The following is a 20450-nucleotide window of genomic DNA, read 5'->3' as shown; positions in this document are numbered from 1 at the left end:
GCACTCATGAAATAAAATTATGAGCCAGGGAGAGGCCTTAATGGGTGAAGTGCTTGCCACACAAGCGTGGAGACCTGAGTTTGGGTCCCTGTAACCTGTGTAAATCCACAGAAAAGGCAAGCTAGCCTAGTGTATGCCATGTCAAAAAGCTCTGTCTCAAACAAGATAGAAGACCTAACATCCAAGGTTTCCCTCTGGCCTCCATACATGCACTGTGGCATGCATAGATGCTCACATTCACACACATGAACATGCACACCCCTTCCCAGATTAAAATAATACCAATGCCATTAAATCATTATCAGGGCTAGAAGCACGAAGATTGTGGGAAGTCCCAGGAAATACCTGCCCAGACACAAGGTTGCCAGACAGGAGAGACTGGAAGAGGTAACTCCTGTGGAAACTGCCAGGAGCGGTAGGCTGGGGTCACACACTTCTGCTGCCCAAGAGAAGGATGCCTCCACCTTCTTCCTGTCCTCTGCAGAGCAGGAAGTGCAGCCCATTGGCCAGAGCCTCGTGGCAAAGGAGCCTGAGAAAAGCAGCCCTAAAGCTTCTGCACTGGGGACTGCAGACCCTCAGACCCTGAATTTTCTATGACCCCTTGTCTGCCAGAGTAAACAGCTTGTTTCCCTGTGCTTGCAGCTGCTCTGGGCACGAGACCTCACGAGTTCCTGATGGCAGGGGAGTGGTTTCTGGTGGGCTTGCAGCTGCTCTGGGCACAAGACCCTCACGAGTTCCTGATGGCAGGGGAGTGGTTTCTGGTGGGCTTGCTGCTGCTCTGGGCACAAGACCCTCATGAGTTCCTGATAACAAGGGAGCAGTTTCTGATGGGCTTGCAGCTGAAAAACCCCGAGAGTTAGAGAGTGGCCATGGAGAGCCCTATATAAGCTGCCCTGGAACACAATAAAATTGGCATTCTTGTTTCAAGAGTGATCCATGTCTCTGTGTGTTTTTTAATTCCCAGACCCTTGCCTGATCGTGGTTCCGGGTGGTGCAGGCGCCATACTCCCAAACTTTGCAAAATACTGAAAGCATGGTGTCTACATGGAGAGAGGCCATGCTAAATGCCACCTGATATAATCACTGCCACTCCTTTCTGCTAGTGGCTTAATGAAGTCAGGTCATGCTCGGTGACCCCAGAAATGCCACAGGAGCTGAGACCTTTGTGCAGGTGAGTAATAAACTTGGGCCTTGTTGAAGTCACTGAACTGCTGAGCCACTGTCCCGATGCACCTCTGAGAAGTGTAAGATGAGGTTTGAGAGGTGTCTCTTCCAGTATGTGCAATACTGATGTCACCAGAGGACCAATTTAGCCCAGCCATCCATAGCAGAGAAATAGCCTGCAGACAGACAAAGCAGTATGCAAAACTGTGGGAGGCCTGTGCTGAATGGGCGACAATGGATCTGCTAGGGCAGCTGGATGGAGCTCAGAGGGGCTGAAGTGTTGGGTGGAGGGAGACTTCCTGGAAGAGACATCACGTTGCAGGAGATGGAGAGGAGGAAAAGGCTTTCCAGGGAAGGTCTCTTTCTCATTCCGCTCCAGAGCTGCATCAACTTGCCAGCAGCCTTGCTTCCAACATTTAGCCACTGCTGGCTAGCATTTCTGACTGCTCCTGGCCAGGAGAAGGAAGGCATAGGGTCTGCAGGAAGCCAGGACCATGGATGTTCTGGTGGGGCGGCTTGGAGGCTGGCAAGTAGCTTGGGAGATGGAAAGAAATGGGGTTAGGATGGTTTTACAAGGCGGTGCTGAGGACAAAGTAAACACCTTCAAGAAAAGTCTCTGATGTGTGGCTCACCCCTGCCTCCTTTGCCCTGGGACTCCTCTCCTGGAGGGGTACCTTTAGCTCACCGGGAGCCTAGGGACTACAGACTACCTTGTGTACTATGTGCAGACACAGGGGCTGGCCTACACCAACCAGCTGCTATGCCTTCATCTGTCCTGGGTCAGAGCAGGTGTCAGGATGGACATCCAGAGACCAAGGTCAAGGTTTGATCTGTGACCAATGTAGGACTCTTCAGGCTAAGAAAATCCCCTGGACAGGATAGAAACTAGGTCAGGACAGACACCAGCTTGTGACAAGGTTGGCTTTAGCCTTGGGTCATAGTTTAGTCTGGGACAAGGACAAGAGCTCTCCCTAAGCCCTGGTGCAGAGTTCAGCCTGAGGCTGGGTCTGGGTGGTTTGGTAGGAAAGGGTCATGAAGCAAACACTGAATGAACTCCTTCAATGGGCTATGTTGGTATACAGTTATGTCGGTATATATGTAATTTCTTCTAATCATCTTTCCCCTTTATCTGATTTCTGGAGTCTTCTTGTTCTTCCATCAAGCCTGTGGTCTACACGGTCAAGCCCTTTGGTAGAAGAGAGCTTAAGACTTCACGGGAGCAATCAGCTGTTAGTCTTCTCACAGAAGTTCAGTTAGCATTTGTGCTGAAGCCAGGCATGGGGCCAGTTGAACAGGTGCCCAACATAGGGCAGACTGCTGGACTTCCAGATTCCAGCAATGTATTAGCTACAAGTGCCAGGGCACCCTGAAACCCAGGGGCAGTCAGCAGGTGGGTGGACAGCTGGCTGGGCAGCCGCCAGCACTGTTGAGTTTAGGTAGAGGGAGGAGGTAGAGACTAACTCAGTTTGTTATTCAGCATGCCCCAGGGCAGGTGACAGCAATTTACCAGTTCTCAGGGATGGAGTGGCCCAGAAAGGGCAAGGGAACCCCCATGCCCAGGGCCTCCTGGGCATTCTCAGCTGTTAAAGGAAATACAGATTGACAGTAAATAACAAGATTGAAAATGTAATTAAGGCAGATGGAACTAACTGGCAAGGATGAAAACCATTCCCCAGGCTTTGATATTTAAAGTGAGGTCACAGGACAACCCTACCCTGGCCAAGCATCCAGCGAAGAGGAAGAAAGAATGAACTTTCAGTTAGTGGCCAAGATCTGTGGGGGACAGAGAACAAATGTCTTCAGCAGCATTGAAAGAGATTTAGGTCAGAAAAAAGGACGAACTTCCCAGAGATTAAAGGGGTTAAATGTTGGCACAGGTCTAATGCCATCTTGTTTTCCCATAGACACAAGCGTCCCTTCTGCACAGGTTTCAACATAGTTCTGGACAACTTGACCATTCCAAAATCTGTGGAATAAGAATTGACTCCATTTTTAAATGAGAATGCTGTTCGGTAGATGTGTCCAGCATTTGGGCAGTGGTCAAAAGGAAGGGGCTCTGTGTATCGCAAGTCCCCAAAGCCTTCATATTGGCAGAGCTGGGAAAGCAGGGGTGTCATACTCCATGAACACGGATGTACACACCTATCTAAGGGGATCTCCTCAAGGGATACTTTCTTCCTCCTTGGAGCTATTGCCCTTCAGCTGTCCAGGAACACAGCAGATGTGAACCCACAGAGGAAGCAGGCAGGATGCCTGGCCCTGGACCTTATGTTAGAGGGAAACTCAGGGGCTGTGGCTATGGTCTGTCTGGAGCGTCCCAGGAGGTGGGATGACCACAGTCTGGGGATGACTCACCTGAGAATCAGGAGTTCAGTACCAACATCTGGGCAGCTTTGCTTTTCCAACCACCGCTGAGAGCCAGCTCAGCTTTGCTGAGATAGATGGCCAGCTCTATTGGCCTCCGTTCGCCATAGATCCTGTGCCAGTTCTCTGTGCTGGGCAATGGGGCAGGCTGAGTAAGTGGCTTCTTTGTGTTTGGTGAGATCTCAGATTGGCAGGAAAGAAGAGGCTCCTATTTAAGTCTAGGGCAGTGATCCAGTCCCCACTTACCAAGTGTCTAATCTGTACAAGGAACGAGCAGGGCACCAGCTCACTGTGGAACTTAAGGAAATACTTTGTAGTTTTCTTGAGGGTAGAAACCTGCTAAGCAACCAGATATGAGCAAAATGCTTAGCTGGTAACTCAAGGCTCTGTGTGACCTTGTGCAGTGGAAGAGGGGAAGACTAAGTTTGGTACATCTGGGTGCAAACTACTTAGGAGGGAGATAGATCTAGGACTGGCTGGACGGGATGAGAAAAAATGGCTCAGAACTGAGATGACTGGGGGATGGGGATGGCTTGGTCAATAAAGTTTCTGCTACGCAAGCATGAGGAGCTGAGTTTAGAACCTCAACATTTGATATCAAAATCCACACGTGGTAGTTCACGCCTGTAACCCCAGCCCTAGGGAACAGAGACAGGCAGATGCTGGGGGCTCATTGGCCAGCCAGTCTAGCCAAAATGCTGAATTTCAGAATTGGAATACTTGCTGAGACATCCTGTCTAAAATATAAAGTGGGCTAGGTCGTGGTGGTACACGCCTTTAATCCCAGCACTCAGGAGGCAGAGGCAGGAGGATCTCTCCGTGAGTTCAAGGCCAGACTGGTCTACAGAGGGAGTTCTAGGATAACCAAGGCTACACAGGAAACCCTGTCTTGAAAAACCAAAAATAAATAAAGTAGAGAATGACACAGGAAGACATCTTGATGGCAACCTCTGGACTGCACATGTGGCTGCTTGGATAAGAACGCGCATGCGCGCGCACACACGCACACACATTTGCACATGTACATACACCACCCCCACACTTATACCACATACACACAATGGAAAGATGGACTGTGTCCTGAGTGCGCTTGATTGATAAAGAAGCAAACGTTCAGAGGTGGGAAGAGTGATGTGAGAAGACCTTGAACTTAGACTTTCCCGAGTAGATAGATCTGTCTTCAGGAGGTTAGGCCACATCTATCTTTACAAAGAGCCCTTTGTAGCCCTCACTTTTAGATGTGTGGAGTAGAAGTTAAAAAGCCAGATTGGAATAAATTGATAACTATCTACTGTGGGGATGGTAAGAGATCAGTCACTCTGCCTCTTCCCATGGCTAAGAGGTGACAAGATACAAAAGGTGGGTGAGGAGTCCTGTGAATCGGTCCCCCTACGCACTGGGCTCTTGGCAGGGAATTTTGGGGCCAACTTTTCTGTTCATGGTCACCAGGGAGGTTGCAACTGAGCTACTGACATTTGTTGGGCCATCTGTCATCACAGGCACTTCCTTGTTATGGATACTGAACATCAAACGGGCCAGCATCACTCAAAGACTGGAGAATCTCTTCCATCTCAAGCACCCCATCCATTCATCCATCACAGGTCCAGCATTTACGCCTGCAGTCAGAACTCTGGTCTATCACAGAGAGATTTACTGGGGACATGAAGTCATAATTTATGTCACTCGTCCTCTCCTTCAAGGCCAGTCTTTCTGAAGCAGCTCTATCTCTGAGTGAGTGTCCCTCACGTCCCTAGATGTGTGTGTGCACCCCCTGGCAGTCCTCTTTGGGGAGACCCTCTCCACTGTTTTCACCAATGCCAGACTCTCATTTGGGAGAAGCCTATTCCCGTGACCTTGGAAAAAAGAAGCCTGAAGTTTGAACTACAGTACGAGGAGTTAGGCCTGGCCATATATTTATCCCTGTGACAAAGTACCTGACAGAAACAAATTAAAGTAGAAGGGGTTCATTTTAGCTCATGGCTGGGGAGGCCTCAAGTCCATGACTCTTGGCACCATGAATGAGCGGACCTAAGGGAAGACAGAGAATCATGGCGGCAGAAGCAAATGGTAGAGAATTCTCACCTCACAATGCAAGGGAAGTAGAAAGGGGGAGGTCCCTGGACTAGAGACACCTAGGACCCACTTTCTCCAGCCAGGCTGGAATTCCTAAAATTTCTAGAACCTCCTCAAACAGCTGGGATCTCACTGCCCATTAAGAGCCTCTTCGTATCCAAACCCTAACAGGTCCAGTCCTGATTTGCTGTTGGATCCTGGAGTCTGAGCATCGCAGGACAGCCAGGATGGCTGGAAGGGGCTGATGGCAAGTCCGGGTACCAACTGTTGGCCTGAAGCCACTTTCTTCATTTACAGCTTCCCCCATTTCCTCCATAGAACAAAGACAGTCATTGATGAGTTCTGCCGCTTCTTCCTGCTCTAACTCTGGGGAGCCAGGTACCAATACATCAACTATTTCAGAGCTTAGCCTAATGAAGTATGGGCATTCTGGAACTGCAGAGGGAAGTCAGAACCAAGTACCAAAGGAGCCACGAGAAAGCACTCCTACTTGCTGCAGGGTTCTCAAAAATAGTTATTCTTTCAGGATGAGGAACTGGTTCCACACTGTTCCTTCGGCTCATAGAGCTTTTTCTTCCCCTCTCCGATTTTCTTCGTTGTATATACCGACTGTACTATACCTCATAAGGACATTTTCAGGCATGTCTGAGCATATTCATATGGTGAGTTCATCCATCCACACCTCTGTCTTTCCCTTTCTCCTCGGTGTTTTGTCCTTCTTAGGTAGTCCCCATAGTCCCTTAGACAACTTCACTGCTACTTTCATGCAGATATACAAACATGGTTTTATTAATCTGTGTAAAATCTAGGGACCATGTGTGAGAGAAAGCACAGCATGGAACAGAGCCTGACTTAATTCATTTAATCTTCAGTCGCATTTGCTTTCTGCAAATGACAATGCTTTCTTTAAGGCTGAGAAAATCCCAATGTTCATCACCATCCCACCAGGCCGACACCTGACATTTAATGGCCTCAGAGTCCATTTCAGGAAAGGTGGGAGTGATGGAGAGCCTGGGCTTTCAACGTCAGTCTTCTCAGGTCAGGGGAAGCGTTTGCACTTGAATTTCCCTGGTCCCTGTTGGACTTTTCCATGACTGTCACTGGTTGTTCAAAGCCATGAACTTTAGGGCCCTTTTCAGAACAGGTTGTTCTAGAATAAGATGGTATGAGGTAAGGATTGACATGGGGGAAGCTGATTGGCTCTAAACACCTAACTAAATAGAACGCTTAATGTGTTTATGAACAAACCAAAGGAGAAGGCTGTTTCAAGGCTTCCTTCCTTCTGTCCTTTCTTCCTACCCTGGTAATGGAAGCCATGTACTGAGTAAGTAGGAACCTACCGCTGAGCCCATCCCCAGCCTTATGTTTTGATTTTGAGCCTGAAATATATTCACATGGTTCAAAAATAAACAAATATAGGAAGCCTGTTTTAGTCCAACATAAAATCCACCCAAGTCTCACTAGCCTTCACATAAATGGCTGTTAGTTCATTGCAAAGTCTATATAAGCAAAGAAAATATACATCCTTACCTTTGCCTGTTTTCACAGACATCAAATCCTACACATGCTTGCTATTCTGTTTTCATTTCCATTCCCTTCTTCCCTTCCTTTTCCTTCTTCCTTTTTGTTGAGAGAGAGCCTCATGCATCCCATGTCTTTTCAATTTTTTATCATGCTCCTGCATGCATTTTCACAGCTTCAGAGTATTCCATTGCAGAATTTACTTAGAATTTAGAATCTTGGACCCCAACATCCATGTAGAAGTGCGTGACATGAGATAATGATTCGCAGAAGGACCACCGCACAGAGGAAACCACTTAACATGATCTATCCTCTTCCGACTTTCTGTAAACGGCCACTGTGATTTTTTTGAATAATTTTTCAAAGTAACAGTTCCTAATTATTTTATGACTTAATAACCACATTCTGGTTTCTTCTAACATGGTGTTCACTGGCCAAGACCAGAATGAGTCCGCCGTCATTTCTGCCTGTGCTGACACAGGCTCTGAGACCATTCATATTTTGGTTGCTGCTGATGTTCAATTGGTTTGGTTTTAGTTTCTTTACCATAGCTGCCCATGTACCTTAAATTTAGAATTATTTTTAAGTTTAACCTTATCAGTCTTACTCTTATGGTGATTTTCACCTACTGTGCACAAAGGCTGGATGCTATCATCTCTGTTTTTCATATAACACAATTAAATGCAATATCACACGTTAAAAAAAAACTCCTTCCCCTGTACAAATAGGCTTGAAGTGATTTTGCAGGAAAGCAAAGCTTCAGCAGAGAATTGTTTGAGATAAGAAGCCACGTGACACACAGCAGCAGCTCCCAGGCTCTGCAGAGGAATGAGTGCGGATGTGAAGATTCTGAGCAGCATCCCTGGGTTCTTGCCCATTCAGTCTGAGATGGTTCTCAGACTGCAAGTTGGTTCTCTCTGGGGCTTTGACCCTCCTCTCTCCTAGAAGGCTGGGTGAATGGGAAAAGAGAGCAGCAGCCTCCACTGGAGTTAGGGGTTTGTGACAATTAATCACTCACTTCAGCTCTGAGGTCCTGGCAGCTCAGACTGAAGTAGAAGCAAAAGGATATAGTGTTCTTCCTGCCAGAACAAAAGGCCAGTTTTCAGGGGACACAAACAGGCTCCTGGCATTAAATTCCAAGCAGAATTTATCATGGGAGCCATTACTTAAGGTACACCGAGCTACGAGCTGGAGAGCAATCTTCTTGAGTTCCGTAGAGAACAGACGTGCTCTTCATAACACCTTGTAGAAACTGCAGCCTGTTCCGGAGCTCGGCTGAGGACAGTGTTAGTGAATGCCAGCTAGCCAGCATGGGCTGGAGGGGTAAGAAAACCCGGGTCACTGGAGAAAGCAGCCATGTGACAAGGGAAGAAAACACGACTGAGTGTGCTCAGGGTGACCGAGGAGAGAGAGAAGAGGCTTTCCAGATTCAAGGACAGCCAGTGTTTCTGTCTGTGATGACGCCCAGTCTGAAGGAGGCCTTTCATCTGAAGCTTCAGAAGCTGCTCCTGCTCGCACAATGGGGTGGAAGGGAGAAAAAGGATATGAGCTGCCCCCACCCCATATTTTCCTCCTTATAGATGTGAACATTTTAAGAATCTACAGCAGTTGGGGTCACTTTCTCGTTTAGCAAACAGCTTGGGATGGAACCGAGAACCTCATTAAATGTTTGATGATGTTCCTGGAGGGGAAGGGCAGTCACCATGTGCTTTCCTGTTGTTCTTAGGCTACCTGGGGACTCTCTAGTGTCTTGTGTATCCTAAAGGGTACATGAGAGTCTCTTAAGCCTGGCTTAGTCCAGGCCCATCTACTCAAATGAGGGCAGGGCCAAGGCATCATATGGCCCATCCCCCATCCCCTCCTTAGCCCACCTGAGTTCCAATCAGAGAACTGACCTTGCGGTTCTGAGCACCACCAAGACGTGAAAAAGCCACATTACTCGGGGTGAAAGGTGTTTTTGTTCTGAGGCAGGGTCTCAGGTAGCTCAGGCTTGCTCTTCTGTGTGTAGCTGAGGCTGGCCCCAGACTCCTGCCTTTGCTTCCAAGCACTGAGATTGTAGGTGTGTGTCAGCAAGCCCAACTTGGAGCTGAGCTAGAATAGGTGAGGACAAACATCTCTATGCAGCTGGCTGATGAAGTCTGTGATTTGGGGCAGACATGCCGAATACTCATCCCTCTTCCTCATTGGAAGAGATCTTAGCAATTGGGGAGACCACTAGTTATAGATCAAAATCTGACTTTCTTCTCCTCCACAATGAGAGTCACAGCTAGCCATGCAACCGCTCGTCTCTGGACTACCTTCCCGGAACCAAAATGTAACCGGAGTGGCTGCATTGCAGATGGTGTCATACCACAGTAGTAATCTAACTCTTCCAATTATAGACAATGCTGGGGCCCTGGAGGGAAAAGACCTGCTCCAGGCACACAACAATCTGGGTATAAATTTGGGTGAGCACCTGGACCTCCATGTCTGGATGGGAGCACAACAGACTTCCCTTTGTAGATGCTGGGCACGCTGCAATCACTTCTACTTGGTATAGGAGGCAGAGCATCATCCATCCCGAATGCCCATACTCTAATCCCGGAATCCATGAGCTGAGATTGCAGATGGGAAGAAGGCCATTAATCAATTGATCTGGAAACTGGAGATGATCCTGGATCAGCCGACTTGACTCTATGGGAGCACAAGGTTCTGGAAAAGGTTAGCAGACAGAAGTCAATGTCAAAACTTCTATGGTCTCAGGAGCCTCTAGTCAACCAAGATCTGACAAAAACAATTCATAAGCTTGAAATAACTTGGATTTTAGCAACTTAAAATTGTTATATTTTATTATTGGTTATTATTGTCAACCTCTAGATATGTCTCATTTGTAAATTTTATTATTGGTATGCCTGTATAAAATAGTATAGATCAGCTTTGATATATTGATATTAGGAATCCCGTGGAGGTTTGGAGATGTATTCCACACAGGGTAAGCAGGACTCTTCTCTGAAGAAAGTCAGGACTCTGTCCCCTGGGGAGTGCACTAATGCCTTACAGGGACCTGAAAAGCACAGACCTGACAGGCAGAAACACACTGTGAAGTTCTAAAGAACCTTCTCCTTCCCACTTCCTTGAGGTTGCTGACTCCTTTGTACACATTTATTTTGTGGGAGAAAACCAGGCTGCAGGCCAAGCCTGGAACTCACTCTCCGGCCCTTTGGAAGGGACCCAGATTAATGGTTTGTTCTGCCTCCCCTGGCCCTGGCCAGCCTCAGGCTGACGGCGCTTGTACTAGTTAGGTTTCTGTTGCTATAATAAACACCGTGACCAAAAGTAACTTGGGAAAGAAAGGATATATTTCAGCTTATACTTATAGGTAATGAACCATCTTTGGGGGAAGTCAGGCCAGGAACTCACGTCAGGAACCTAGAAGCAGGAACTGATGAGGAGGCCATGGAGGAGTGCTGCTTGGTGGCTTGTTTCTGCTTATACAATGCAAGACCACCTGACCAGGGGTGGTACCACCCACAGTGGCTGGGCCCCTCCCACATCAAACATTAAAGGTCAATCTGATGGAAGCATTTTTCTCACTTGTAGTTCCCTCTTCCCAGATGCTCTATACTTGTGTCAGGTTCACACACACACACACACACACACACACACAAGTATATATCCTGGATATATGTACAGAACAGAGATCTACCCAGGGCTTGCCTCCTCCATGCTATGCCCAAACTCCCCAAACCGCAGGTGGCACATTGTCCTTCCTTTACAGCCAGAAGGCACTGGAAGCTTCTCCACTGCTTGGCACTGTTTGGATGAGGGCTCATGCCAGAAAGGTCTGGGATGGGATGAAGAAGACAAGAAGGGCAGGAAACTGAGAAGGAATATTGGCAGAACTCCCGCTCTGAACTCAGGCTCTGCAAACATCAGTTCACTCTTTCAACTGTGAATTTATTCCCAGACTACTTCAGTAAGCACACAGGGAGGGCTCAGCAGCATCAGCCCAGGTCCTGCTTCTGAGGAACCTGGATAACAAATGCTCAGAAGGTTCCATCTGCCTTCCAAACCTACCTTAACAGGCGAGGAAACCATTGCTTGATAAGCAAGGTCAGGCCATGAGACCTGCACTTATTCTCCCTGTGGGTGGGAAGACTGGAAAGCAGAACTCGGTTTTAAATTTTGCTACCGTGGCCTCCTCACTCTGTGTATCTGTCCCCATCTGTAAAACGCAGCCTAGTTTCGGGCGGTCATGCACTTCGCCCCCCCCCTCCCCCGTGATGCACATTTTCAGTGTCTAGTTCATAAGGCCTGTTGTCTCCATGGACTGCAAGTCAGGTGCTTCTTAATATCCTTCCACAAAGCCAGGCTGCCTTAGAGATGGGCTTAGAATCTGGGGATGAGCAGGGTTATTAAAGACTTGGGAGCGCTTGGATGCTGTGGGAGACAGGCATTTATCCTTCTGCCATCAAGTAATAGCTGAGCACCAGTTGTGTGTCTTAAGGATTTGAGAAAATAGAAGACCTAGGATATGTGGCATCCACCCTTGAGGAACTCTGCCCATGTTCAAGGGGTGGGCAAAAGAGACATTTAAAGCAACCTAAGGAGGAGCCTAACCCTGGGGCCACAGCATGGTGCTTCAGGTCATGGATGTATCCTGGAGAAGGAATGTCTTGAGCTAAACTTCTAAAGGAGCTAGGTGACTGAGAAAAAGGCTCTCAAGCAGGCCCAGCCAATGGGAGCTCCATGCTTAAATAAACAAATAAACATATAAATAAAGGACATGAAGCTGGAGAGAGGGAACTCTAGAGGAGCTGGAGTAATTGGTAGTGGAAGGATATGACTGATACAAGCGTATAAATGTATGGGACATTTAAAGAGCAAAGGACATAAAAAGTGTTTTCTTGAAGTAATGATAGACTTTAAGAGGATTTGGGGCTGAGGAGATGACTCCGTTGGTACTCCCCCTGCAATCATCAGAACCTCAATCTGATTCCGAGTACCCTTGTTAAAAACAGAAATCAGGTCTGCTTGTAAACTGAGAACTGGGGAAGGAGGACACAGCTAGATACTCAGGGCTCACAGGCAGCCAGCCCGGCATTTGGTGAGCTCCAGTCTAATGAGACACTCTGTCTCAAAAGCAAGCAAACAAGAAAACAGACAAGGTAGATAGTGCCTGAGTGTTGGGGACTGCAGACCCTTGAACCCTGAATTTTCTGCGACCCCTTGCCTGCTGGAGTAAACAGCTTGTTTTTCTGTGCTTGCAGCTGCTCTGGGCACGAGACCCTCATGAGTTCCTGATGGCAGGGGAGTGGTTTTTGGTGGACTTGCAGCTGAAAAATCCCGAGAGCTAGGGCGTGGCCATTAGTCAAAGAGAGCCCTATATAAGTTGCCCTGGAATGCAATAAAATTGGCATTCTTGTTTCAAGGATGACCCGTGTCTCTGTCTCTCCCTCTCTCTGTTTCAATCTCCAGCCCCTTGCCAGACTCGTGTACTGTCCCATGCAGTGCAGACGGGATGGTACACCTGAGGAATAGCACAGTGCTGTTTTCTGGCCTGTGAGCGTGCACACACATGCACACACACACACACACACACACACCAAGAGAAAGGAAGAGACAGAAAGCCACACAAAGAGAGGGCTGCAAAGCACTCTAGATAGCTGTCCTTGGCTTCCCCTGTGGTGTGGGAGGATAGCAGCTGCACAGGTACTAGACTAGAAAGCAGACATTGGCACGGCTTAACTAACCAATCTACAAGCCTTACTTGGCTTTTGTCACATTTGTTGTGACTGCTCTTTGCATGTGGCTTCTATGTATGTGCATATGTATATTCATCCCATGTGTAAGCCCTACTGCCACACCAAAGTCAGGGTAAAGAATGACTCCATCACTGTAAAGGATCGCACTCCAGAGCACATCTTCAGATTTCCCATCTTGTGCCTTGTGCAGGCTCCAAAGCAGGTCTGCCTGTCCTGTCTGGCTCTGCCCAGTAAGGAAGGTTGGGGACTGGGTGTCTAGGAAGAGGTCTCCTAGGACTGGTTTTCTCCTTGACTTTGCCACCTTGCTTGCTTCCTCTGAATTAATTTTCCCTACAGTCTGGCAGAACCATCCAACACAGCACAGAAGCACACCGTGTGCTTTTCCCTGCCTTCTCCCACATACAAGGCTGCACCCCCTGATAGGATGTGGAATGTAGCTGCCTCCCAGCAGGACCAACTTGTCCTTCACTCACCGTTTCCATTGTCTCCTTTTCTCCCGCCCAGTGTAGGACTAAGCAGTCAGAGTTTTCCTGGAGGACACATTAGCCATGGCGTGTCAGTTTTGATTCTCCTTGTACTGTGCACCTTTTCTGTCTCACATCATTGGGACAGGGAGCAGAGGGGGCATGATCAAATGTCACGGCATCTTCCAGAAGCCCAGGCTTCCTATTCCTCCACCTTAATATGCCAGAATTTGCTCTTTCAAGCTCTTGTCCATGGGCTTATTTACACCTGGAGTATTCTTTGTGTTGTGGAATTGGCCTCATCATTCAGGGAACAACTTCCCCAGAGAATTCTTCATTGGTATCACTGAGGAACCTTGCCAAAGGTCCTGGTGGTCCCTCTAGGATTGAAGGACTTATTCTCCCAGATGCTAGAAGATGGTTGTTTGACAATACACATATGTCAGCCTCACTGGTGTTTCCTCAGCTGAAAAACATCTTTGCCCCAGTAAATTTGTAAAGATATGAATTAATTGAATAAACAAATTAATTTTAGACAAGGCCTCAATCTGTAGTCCAGGCCTCCCTGGAACTCACTATATAGACAAAGCTGGCCCCAAACCCATGACCAGGTTGCACTCAAACCCATGGAAGTCCGCCTAACTCAGTCTCTCAACTGGTAGAATTACAGGTGTGGGCTACCACACCCAGCTAGTGGTCATCTCAGTGAAGAGCATTGCTGACCCATGGGAATGAAGTATCTCAAGTCTATCTGCAATCCTCTACCTTGCCTGCTCTTGCGACTGTACAGGGAACTGGAGGATTACAAAGCCAGGCATCCCAAAATGTGGTTGGGTCACCTAAGAGGCAACCTTTTACTTGCTCCAGACTTCATCTCATGTAAGCATCAAGAACTCTGGCACCACAGAAAATTACTCCTAAGTTTAGGGCATCCAGTTCAAAAGTTTTGTTGACACACTTTTGAGACTTGCAAACAGATATGTAGAAGTCTACAGACAAAGTTTAGAATTTTCCTTCGGATAGATGAAGGAGTCAGGGTGACTGTCATTCAATTTAATTTTTCCACATACTTAAAATACATATTTGTTTTATTGTATGTGTATGTGTGGGGGCTTGAGTGTATGTATGTCCACCACGGATGTGCAGAGGTTGGGAGAGGCACCAAACCCCTGACACTGGAGTTGTGGAGAGTTGTGAGCTGCCACATGAGTCCTGGGTCTTCTCCAACCTCTTCCTCTTCCTCCTCCCCTTCCAGAAAAGTCTTGATATCTAATGAAGATTCCTCGTGATGTGAAGGCTTTCCCTTTACCCCAGGGGAAATAGAAGCCACTCAGGCTACCATTCATATCTGGCTGGAGCAGAACTTTCTTTCCTTAAGATACAGGACCAACCTGGAGAGAAGCACGTGCCTTAAATTAAGGGTGCTTGGAACCTAACTGTCACTGGAGAAGATGTGAGCAGATACACAGCCTCTTAGTGTTTTGTGGGTACTGGGAAGATGGCACAGTGGTTAAAGCACTTGCCTTACCAGCCCAAGGACTGGAGTTCAGATTTCCAGAAACCCAATTAAATGCAGAATGGGAATGCTGGCCTACCTGTAATTCCAGCCTTTGAGCAACTGGCTAGGCAGACTAGCCATATTGACCATGGGTGGTGGTACAGGACTTTAAGTCCAGCATTCGGGAGAAAAGCAGGTGAATCTATAAATTCTAGGTCAACCTTGTCAATATAGAAAGTTCCAGGCCAGCTAGGGATACATATCATAACCCTGTCTCAAAATATGCATACACACATATGTACATATATATATATAGGTTCATGCATGTGCACGTATGTGCGCTTACACACACGTAGGCAAGCTCCGGGTTACATTGAGAGATCTTATCTCAATGAACAAGGTGAAGGTGGAAAAAGTCATTGCAGAGATGACTTTTGACATCAACCCCAGGTCTCCACATGCATGTACATACACATGCATAAGCACCCACACATGCACAAAGACTGCATACACACAAGTGTAACTTGTCCCAAAAGTGCTCCCTTCTGCTCTCTCGACCTTACTGTCCTCTAAGCCTTTTCCCATTCCCCCTAGGCAGGCAAGAGAGGCCTTTCCCTTCCCAGGCCCTTGGCATTCAAAGTGGCAGCCACACACATGGTACACACTCTACTCCAGCTGGGTCTTTCGGACAACCTCGGACCAGCACACGCTGTCCTCAGCGACACTAACACGCTGGGTGGGGGAATGCTGAGTTCAGCCCCAATTAAAGGGCCGTCTCAGGTGGGGCAAGCTGCCAGCCCCAGCAGTCGCCGCTCCGGGGCTTGCTGAGAGTTTTCTGTCTCTACTGTCGCACTGTCTCTATTTCCCTGCTTCTCTACTTCACTGTCTCTCCAGGAGTGTGCGTTCCTTTTCATTTCTGTGTTCGTCTGTCTCGGTCTGCGCTTGTCTCCATCACTGAATCCCGTAGCTCTTGCGCTGATACCTCTGGCGAACACATGTGCCCACCTCCACTGAGACTGCCGGGTTCTGCGGTGCCGGCTGCTGCTGGCCCTGCTTCTCTTGTTCATCTCTGCACCTTCGCTGGTCCTGCTCACTCTGCCCAGACGCCCCGTTACCTCTTCTCAAGACAGAGAAAACCCCCACTGCAGTCACCCCATGCCCTGGAAATGACTTTAACATGCATTTTGTGTGACTTCAAGTGTTCAGATTCCCGGCCTCACCTTAAGGATGTAATAACTTCTCTCCCATCAGGCTTACAAGAACAGTTGGCATTTCTAGGTGAGTCTGTGGCCACGTCACTCATCTTTCTTGCCCTGAGGATATCTGGCAAAAGGCAGACAACACTGTGGCCTCCCTGGGCATTGTGATTTATTTTTATACTGCAATAAATTTCAACATTTTTGTAATAAATTACAAATATTTTCTTTTTAAAAAACAGGGCCCCAACCTTGCTATGACTTTGAACTTCTGGTCCTCATGCCTCTACCTCCTAAGTGCTGGAATTCTGGGGTGAGCCACCATGCCTAGTATGTGTTGTGCTGGGGCTAGAATCTGAGGCTTTTCTGTATGCTGGGTCAGCATTCTACCAGTTAGTCTTGAGATCTGTCTCTAGAGAGCCAGGAGCAAAAATAGTTGCTCTGTGAGAGAGCCCCAGTGAGGGATGTTAGGCTTGGGGGTGGGGATCAGGTGGGACAATGAGGATATCACTGGGAAATTCAGACCACAGAGGAAACCCCCTCCACCGTGTGTGTGTGTGTGTGTGTGTGTGTGTGTGTATAGAGAAAGAGAGGAGGGGCATGTATATATGCCTCAGGGGGGCTGTGTCTCTGTTAAATCCACAGCCTCATCCTTTGGTCTTTCTTTAGGTAGATGCAGATTGGCTAAGGAAAACACAACGAGCAGAACGTATTTATATGACTTTAGCATTGACCATTAAGTGTAACCATGGGCAGCACATGTGGGCTGTATTGGCTTTTGTGTCAGGGATGAGGAAACAGGTTGTATCGCAGACAACTACAGGAAGGTAACGTTTTAGGTAAGCCTAAGAATGGCTACAACTGCATTCCAGAAGTTAATAACCCTGGGTCTGCCCAGCAGGCCACGCTCTTTGTCAACCGAGACATTTATGATTTATAGATCAGAGTACCTCTCCCACCATCTCCCTATTCTCTTCAGATACAGGGTCCCTGAAGGACCCATGATGGGACACACTGGGCTTGTTCCCTCCTTCTCTGCCTTCCCAATATTAATGTCAAGTTAGACTTCCTTCCTGCCTCCCTGCCCAGCCCACCATCTCCCAGCCCGTTTCTTTGTTGACGCTCCTCTGCACCATGCTCTTGCTCTGGGCTCTTCTGTGTGTCTCCTGCTGCTGTGTTTACCTGCACTCTTTGACCCTGGTATGGAGTAGGAACACTGATCACCAGACACCTGAGTCCTCTCCAAGTCACTCCCTCCCCAGGACCACCCCCCCTTCCCATATCCTAGGAATAAAAGGTTTGTGTAGACTGTTGAGTGAGTTTTTGAAAATGGGTGCCTATTCTGTGCTTTGCATTATGAAGCAATTTCAGGTAGGCACATTGTCTTATTGAATTGGAGACCAGCCCATTCTAGAGGAGCAGAAACCTGAACTCAAAGAGGTTTCTCAAAGCTCCATCACCAGCGCAGGCCTAGGAACCTAGTTCCGCAGCTGGGGCTTGTCCTAAAATAGCCCCTTCTTGTAAACAAACAAGGGAGAGGAAATGCTTCCATTGCTCTTGCTCAGGTAATTAATTAATTAACTTACTATTCGTGGTGCTGGGGCTAAAACCTGGGGCCTTACTTATGCAACACTCTACCACTGAGCCACAACCCCAGCTGAAAAATCCTTCCTTCCCTTAGTAGCTGCTTGGGAGAGACATCCAGGGCCTGCAACATACTGAACCAGACTCAAGAGTGGCAGAAACCTTGGCTCTTAGAGCAGACTAGCCCATGCTCTGGGCCAGGTGGGCACAGTGGATGGCAGATTCTGAGCCAGGGAAGCCTGGAGGCAAAGAGGAAGTCCCGCAGCAGGGAGGATGCCCTGTGAGCTGGTGTCAGCCAGAGGCTCAGAGGTGAAGGGACCAAGGACTTCTAGGTCGCAGGCAGGATTCAGCCTCCAGCTCCTAGTGGGAAACAGGTGGCTGGCTCTACAAGACCGTGTTTGAAGCTCTCCAGAGGAGTGCTATTTAACTTAAGGCCTTCCTGGTGAACAGTGTGACCCTCAGGCTGGGGGCCTGAGGGAACATCTGAAGCCAGTCTGAAGCTGGGGAACAAGCTGGAAAGACACTTTTATGCCACCTGTCATTGGTGCCTTTATCAAGCTCCCTCTGCTCTTTGTCCTTGAGCTGCGCCGTCAGGTTGTGTCAGATGAAGCGGCAGCAGGAAGGAGCAGGACTGTGACAAATGGCTGGAAAGGTGACGCTCTTGCTCTAGTGCCAGCGGGTCTCTGCGACTGTGACAGTCAGGGACCCTAAGCCTTCCCATATCCCAGACATCTGGGGACCTCTGCCTCTGAGTTGACCTTACCTGAGCTATTGCGCTGGTTATGGGCTTCCTGTAGGCCTTCTCTGTGCCTTGTCTGCCTGATCCTGGTATTTACCATGCTGGCTTGTCACGGCTGGTCGGAGTGTTTCCTAAAGAGAACAAGATTTTCTGGAGAGCAGGGATCACATTTGAGGCACCTCTATGGGAACAGAATGGTGAGGGTGGTGGACATCCACCTGTTCCCAGTTCCCACCAGCAGCTTAGAACAGCAACATGCACGCACACACATACGCGCATACAAACACATACGCGCATACATACACACACACACACACACACACACACACACCCCAGGACCAGGCAGGGAAGGATCCCAGAAAAGTCAGACTTTCCTCTGAGTTCTGGAGGTCAATGCTGCATGGATACAAGATGCCTGTGTCGTAGCTGCAAGGCAAATGATCAAGGACTGAATGAATGCCTCCAATGCTCCATTTTCCAGTTCCTCATGGCAGACCCCTGCTGGGAAGCATTGCCTAGGCCTCCTAATGTGTGAATGGAGTGACCCACCCATTCCTTGACTCTGGCTCAGCCATGTGACTTGCTTCGGCTAATACCAGCAGAACCCAGCTGTAAGCAAAAGCTGAGATGGGTTTGTTTGTATCCAGGAGGAGTCTGGCTTCCTGCACTGCTGTCACTCAGACCATGCCTGAGATGACTGAGATATGAGACACAGTGGAGGCCAGGCACCCTAGTTCCCCGAACCTAACCAAGGCTAACCTAGCTCCAGATGTGAGAGAGCCCAGCTGAAACCTGAAGAACCAACCAGCAGGGGCTGACCGTGGGATAGTAACCGTGATGGGATAGTAATGGTGATTGTGGGGAGCAGAGGAAGTCCTGAGTGAGTATGCAAGGAGTGAATGACATCCTGAGTGAACGTGTGTTTATTGACAAGGACCCCTTAGAATGATGGGAATTGGCGAAGCCTTCCTTCCTCTGGTTGGTGTGCGAATGCTGACAGAGTGTACAGGGAGCATTGACTGCAGCCTCCCCTTCCCAGAGGTTTGCAGCCTGAGACTGCTCCCCGACAGAGACCTGCTCCTGGGACCGACTGACTTCTTCCCCTGGGAAACATAAAGGTGTTGAGGTCCAAGGGTAGTGTGGTAGTGGGTGCTGCTCTATCGGAATGAGCACTGACTGCCCAATCCCAGCTTTTTTTTTTTTTAGGGTAGCACGAAGGTTTATTGGGGCATCCTAGTAAAGACGCTGGGGCTTGCCCATGGTGCTCTTGATATACAAAGCCCGGACATTTTGCCAGTTCTTCTTGAGCAATGACACCAAGAAATTGACAGCCAAGTGGATGTTGTAGACCAGCTCGTTGTCGGTCATCTTCACGTGGCCGACAGCGACAGCCAGACACAGCACCTTCTTCATCTGGAACTTGATCGTGGACTTCACCTCGTCCACTTTGGCCACCATGTTTTCATTGTGTGTCAGCAGGGAAGGGAACTTGCCAGCCTCGTTCAGGCCTGGGCCCAGGATACGCGGGATCTGCTTGATCAGAGACTCAGAGGCCAGAAAGGCGTCATACTTCTTGGCCAGCTTTTTGACCAACTTCTTGTTCTTATTGAGCTTCTTCAGCGCCTCGATGTCCATGTGGGGGATATCCACGGCCTTGGCCTCATCGCAGTGCTGCTGGTCCCCCAGGACGCACACCGAGAACTTGGGGCGAGGGGTGGACTTGAGCCTGACGGTGCCCGAGAAACGTTTGTCCTTCTGGGGGTCGTAGTTCTTCAGGCTGATCTGCAGCTCCACCGTTTCCAGAAACTTCCGGCGCTTGCGCTGGTTCCCATGCAGGACCTCCCGCACCGCCTCGTACAGGGTGTCGCGAGAGACTTTGCTGCTCATGGCTGCAGAGGCTGCGGGAACCAGAAGACCCAATCCCAGCTTTTCTGTATGTGTGTCTGTCCTTTCTCTGTTCTTCTGTCACTTCAGTCAGGTTTTCAGGAGCAAGCCTTGCAGGACACGGCCATGGTGTTTTAAGCCACTGCATTTGGGGCAGTCTGCGACACAGCATCAGCTAGGCAAACAGTTTCTAGAAGGACAAGCTTTCCACAACAGCTC

The 20450-nt window shown here is 48.6% G+C and overlaps 1 protein-coding gene across 1 annotated transcript; it reads right to left on the bottom strand.

Moving 5' to 3' along the window:
- Positions 1-19559: 19559 nt before the first annotated feature.
- LOC130873701 (60S ribosomal protein L10a-like) lies at positions 19560-20250 on the bottom strand. The gene has a single exon (XM_057768601.1). The coding sequence runs from the start codon at positions 20232-20234 to the stop codon at positions 19581-19583; it is 654 nt and encodes a 217-aa protein (XP_057624584.1). The 5' UTR covers positions 20235-20250; the 3' UTR covers positions 19560-19580.
- Positions 20251-20450: the final 200 nt, after the last annotated feature.

This window comes from Chionomys nivalis, chromosome 4 (assembly GCF_950005125.1).
Source record: "Chionomys nivalis chromosome 4, mChiNiv1.1, whole genome shotgun sequence".
Taxonomy (NCBI): Eukaryota; Metazoa; Chordata; class Mammalia; order Rodentia; family Cricetidae; genus Chionomys; species Chionomys nivalis.
Note: the sequence above shows the minus strand (reverse complement) of the source record. Positions and strands in the feature narration are given on the sequence as shown.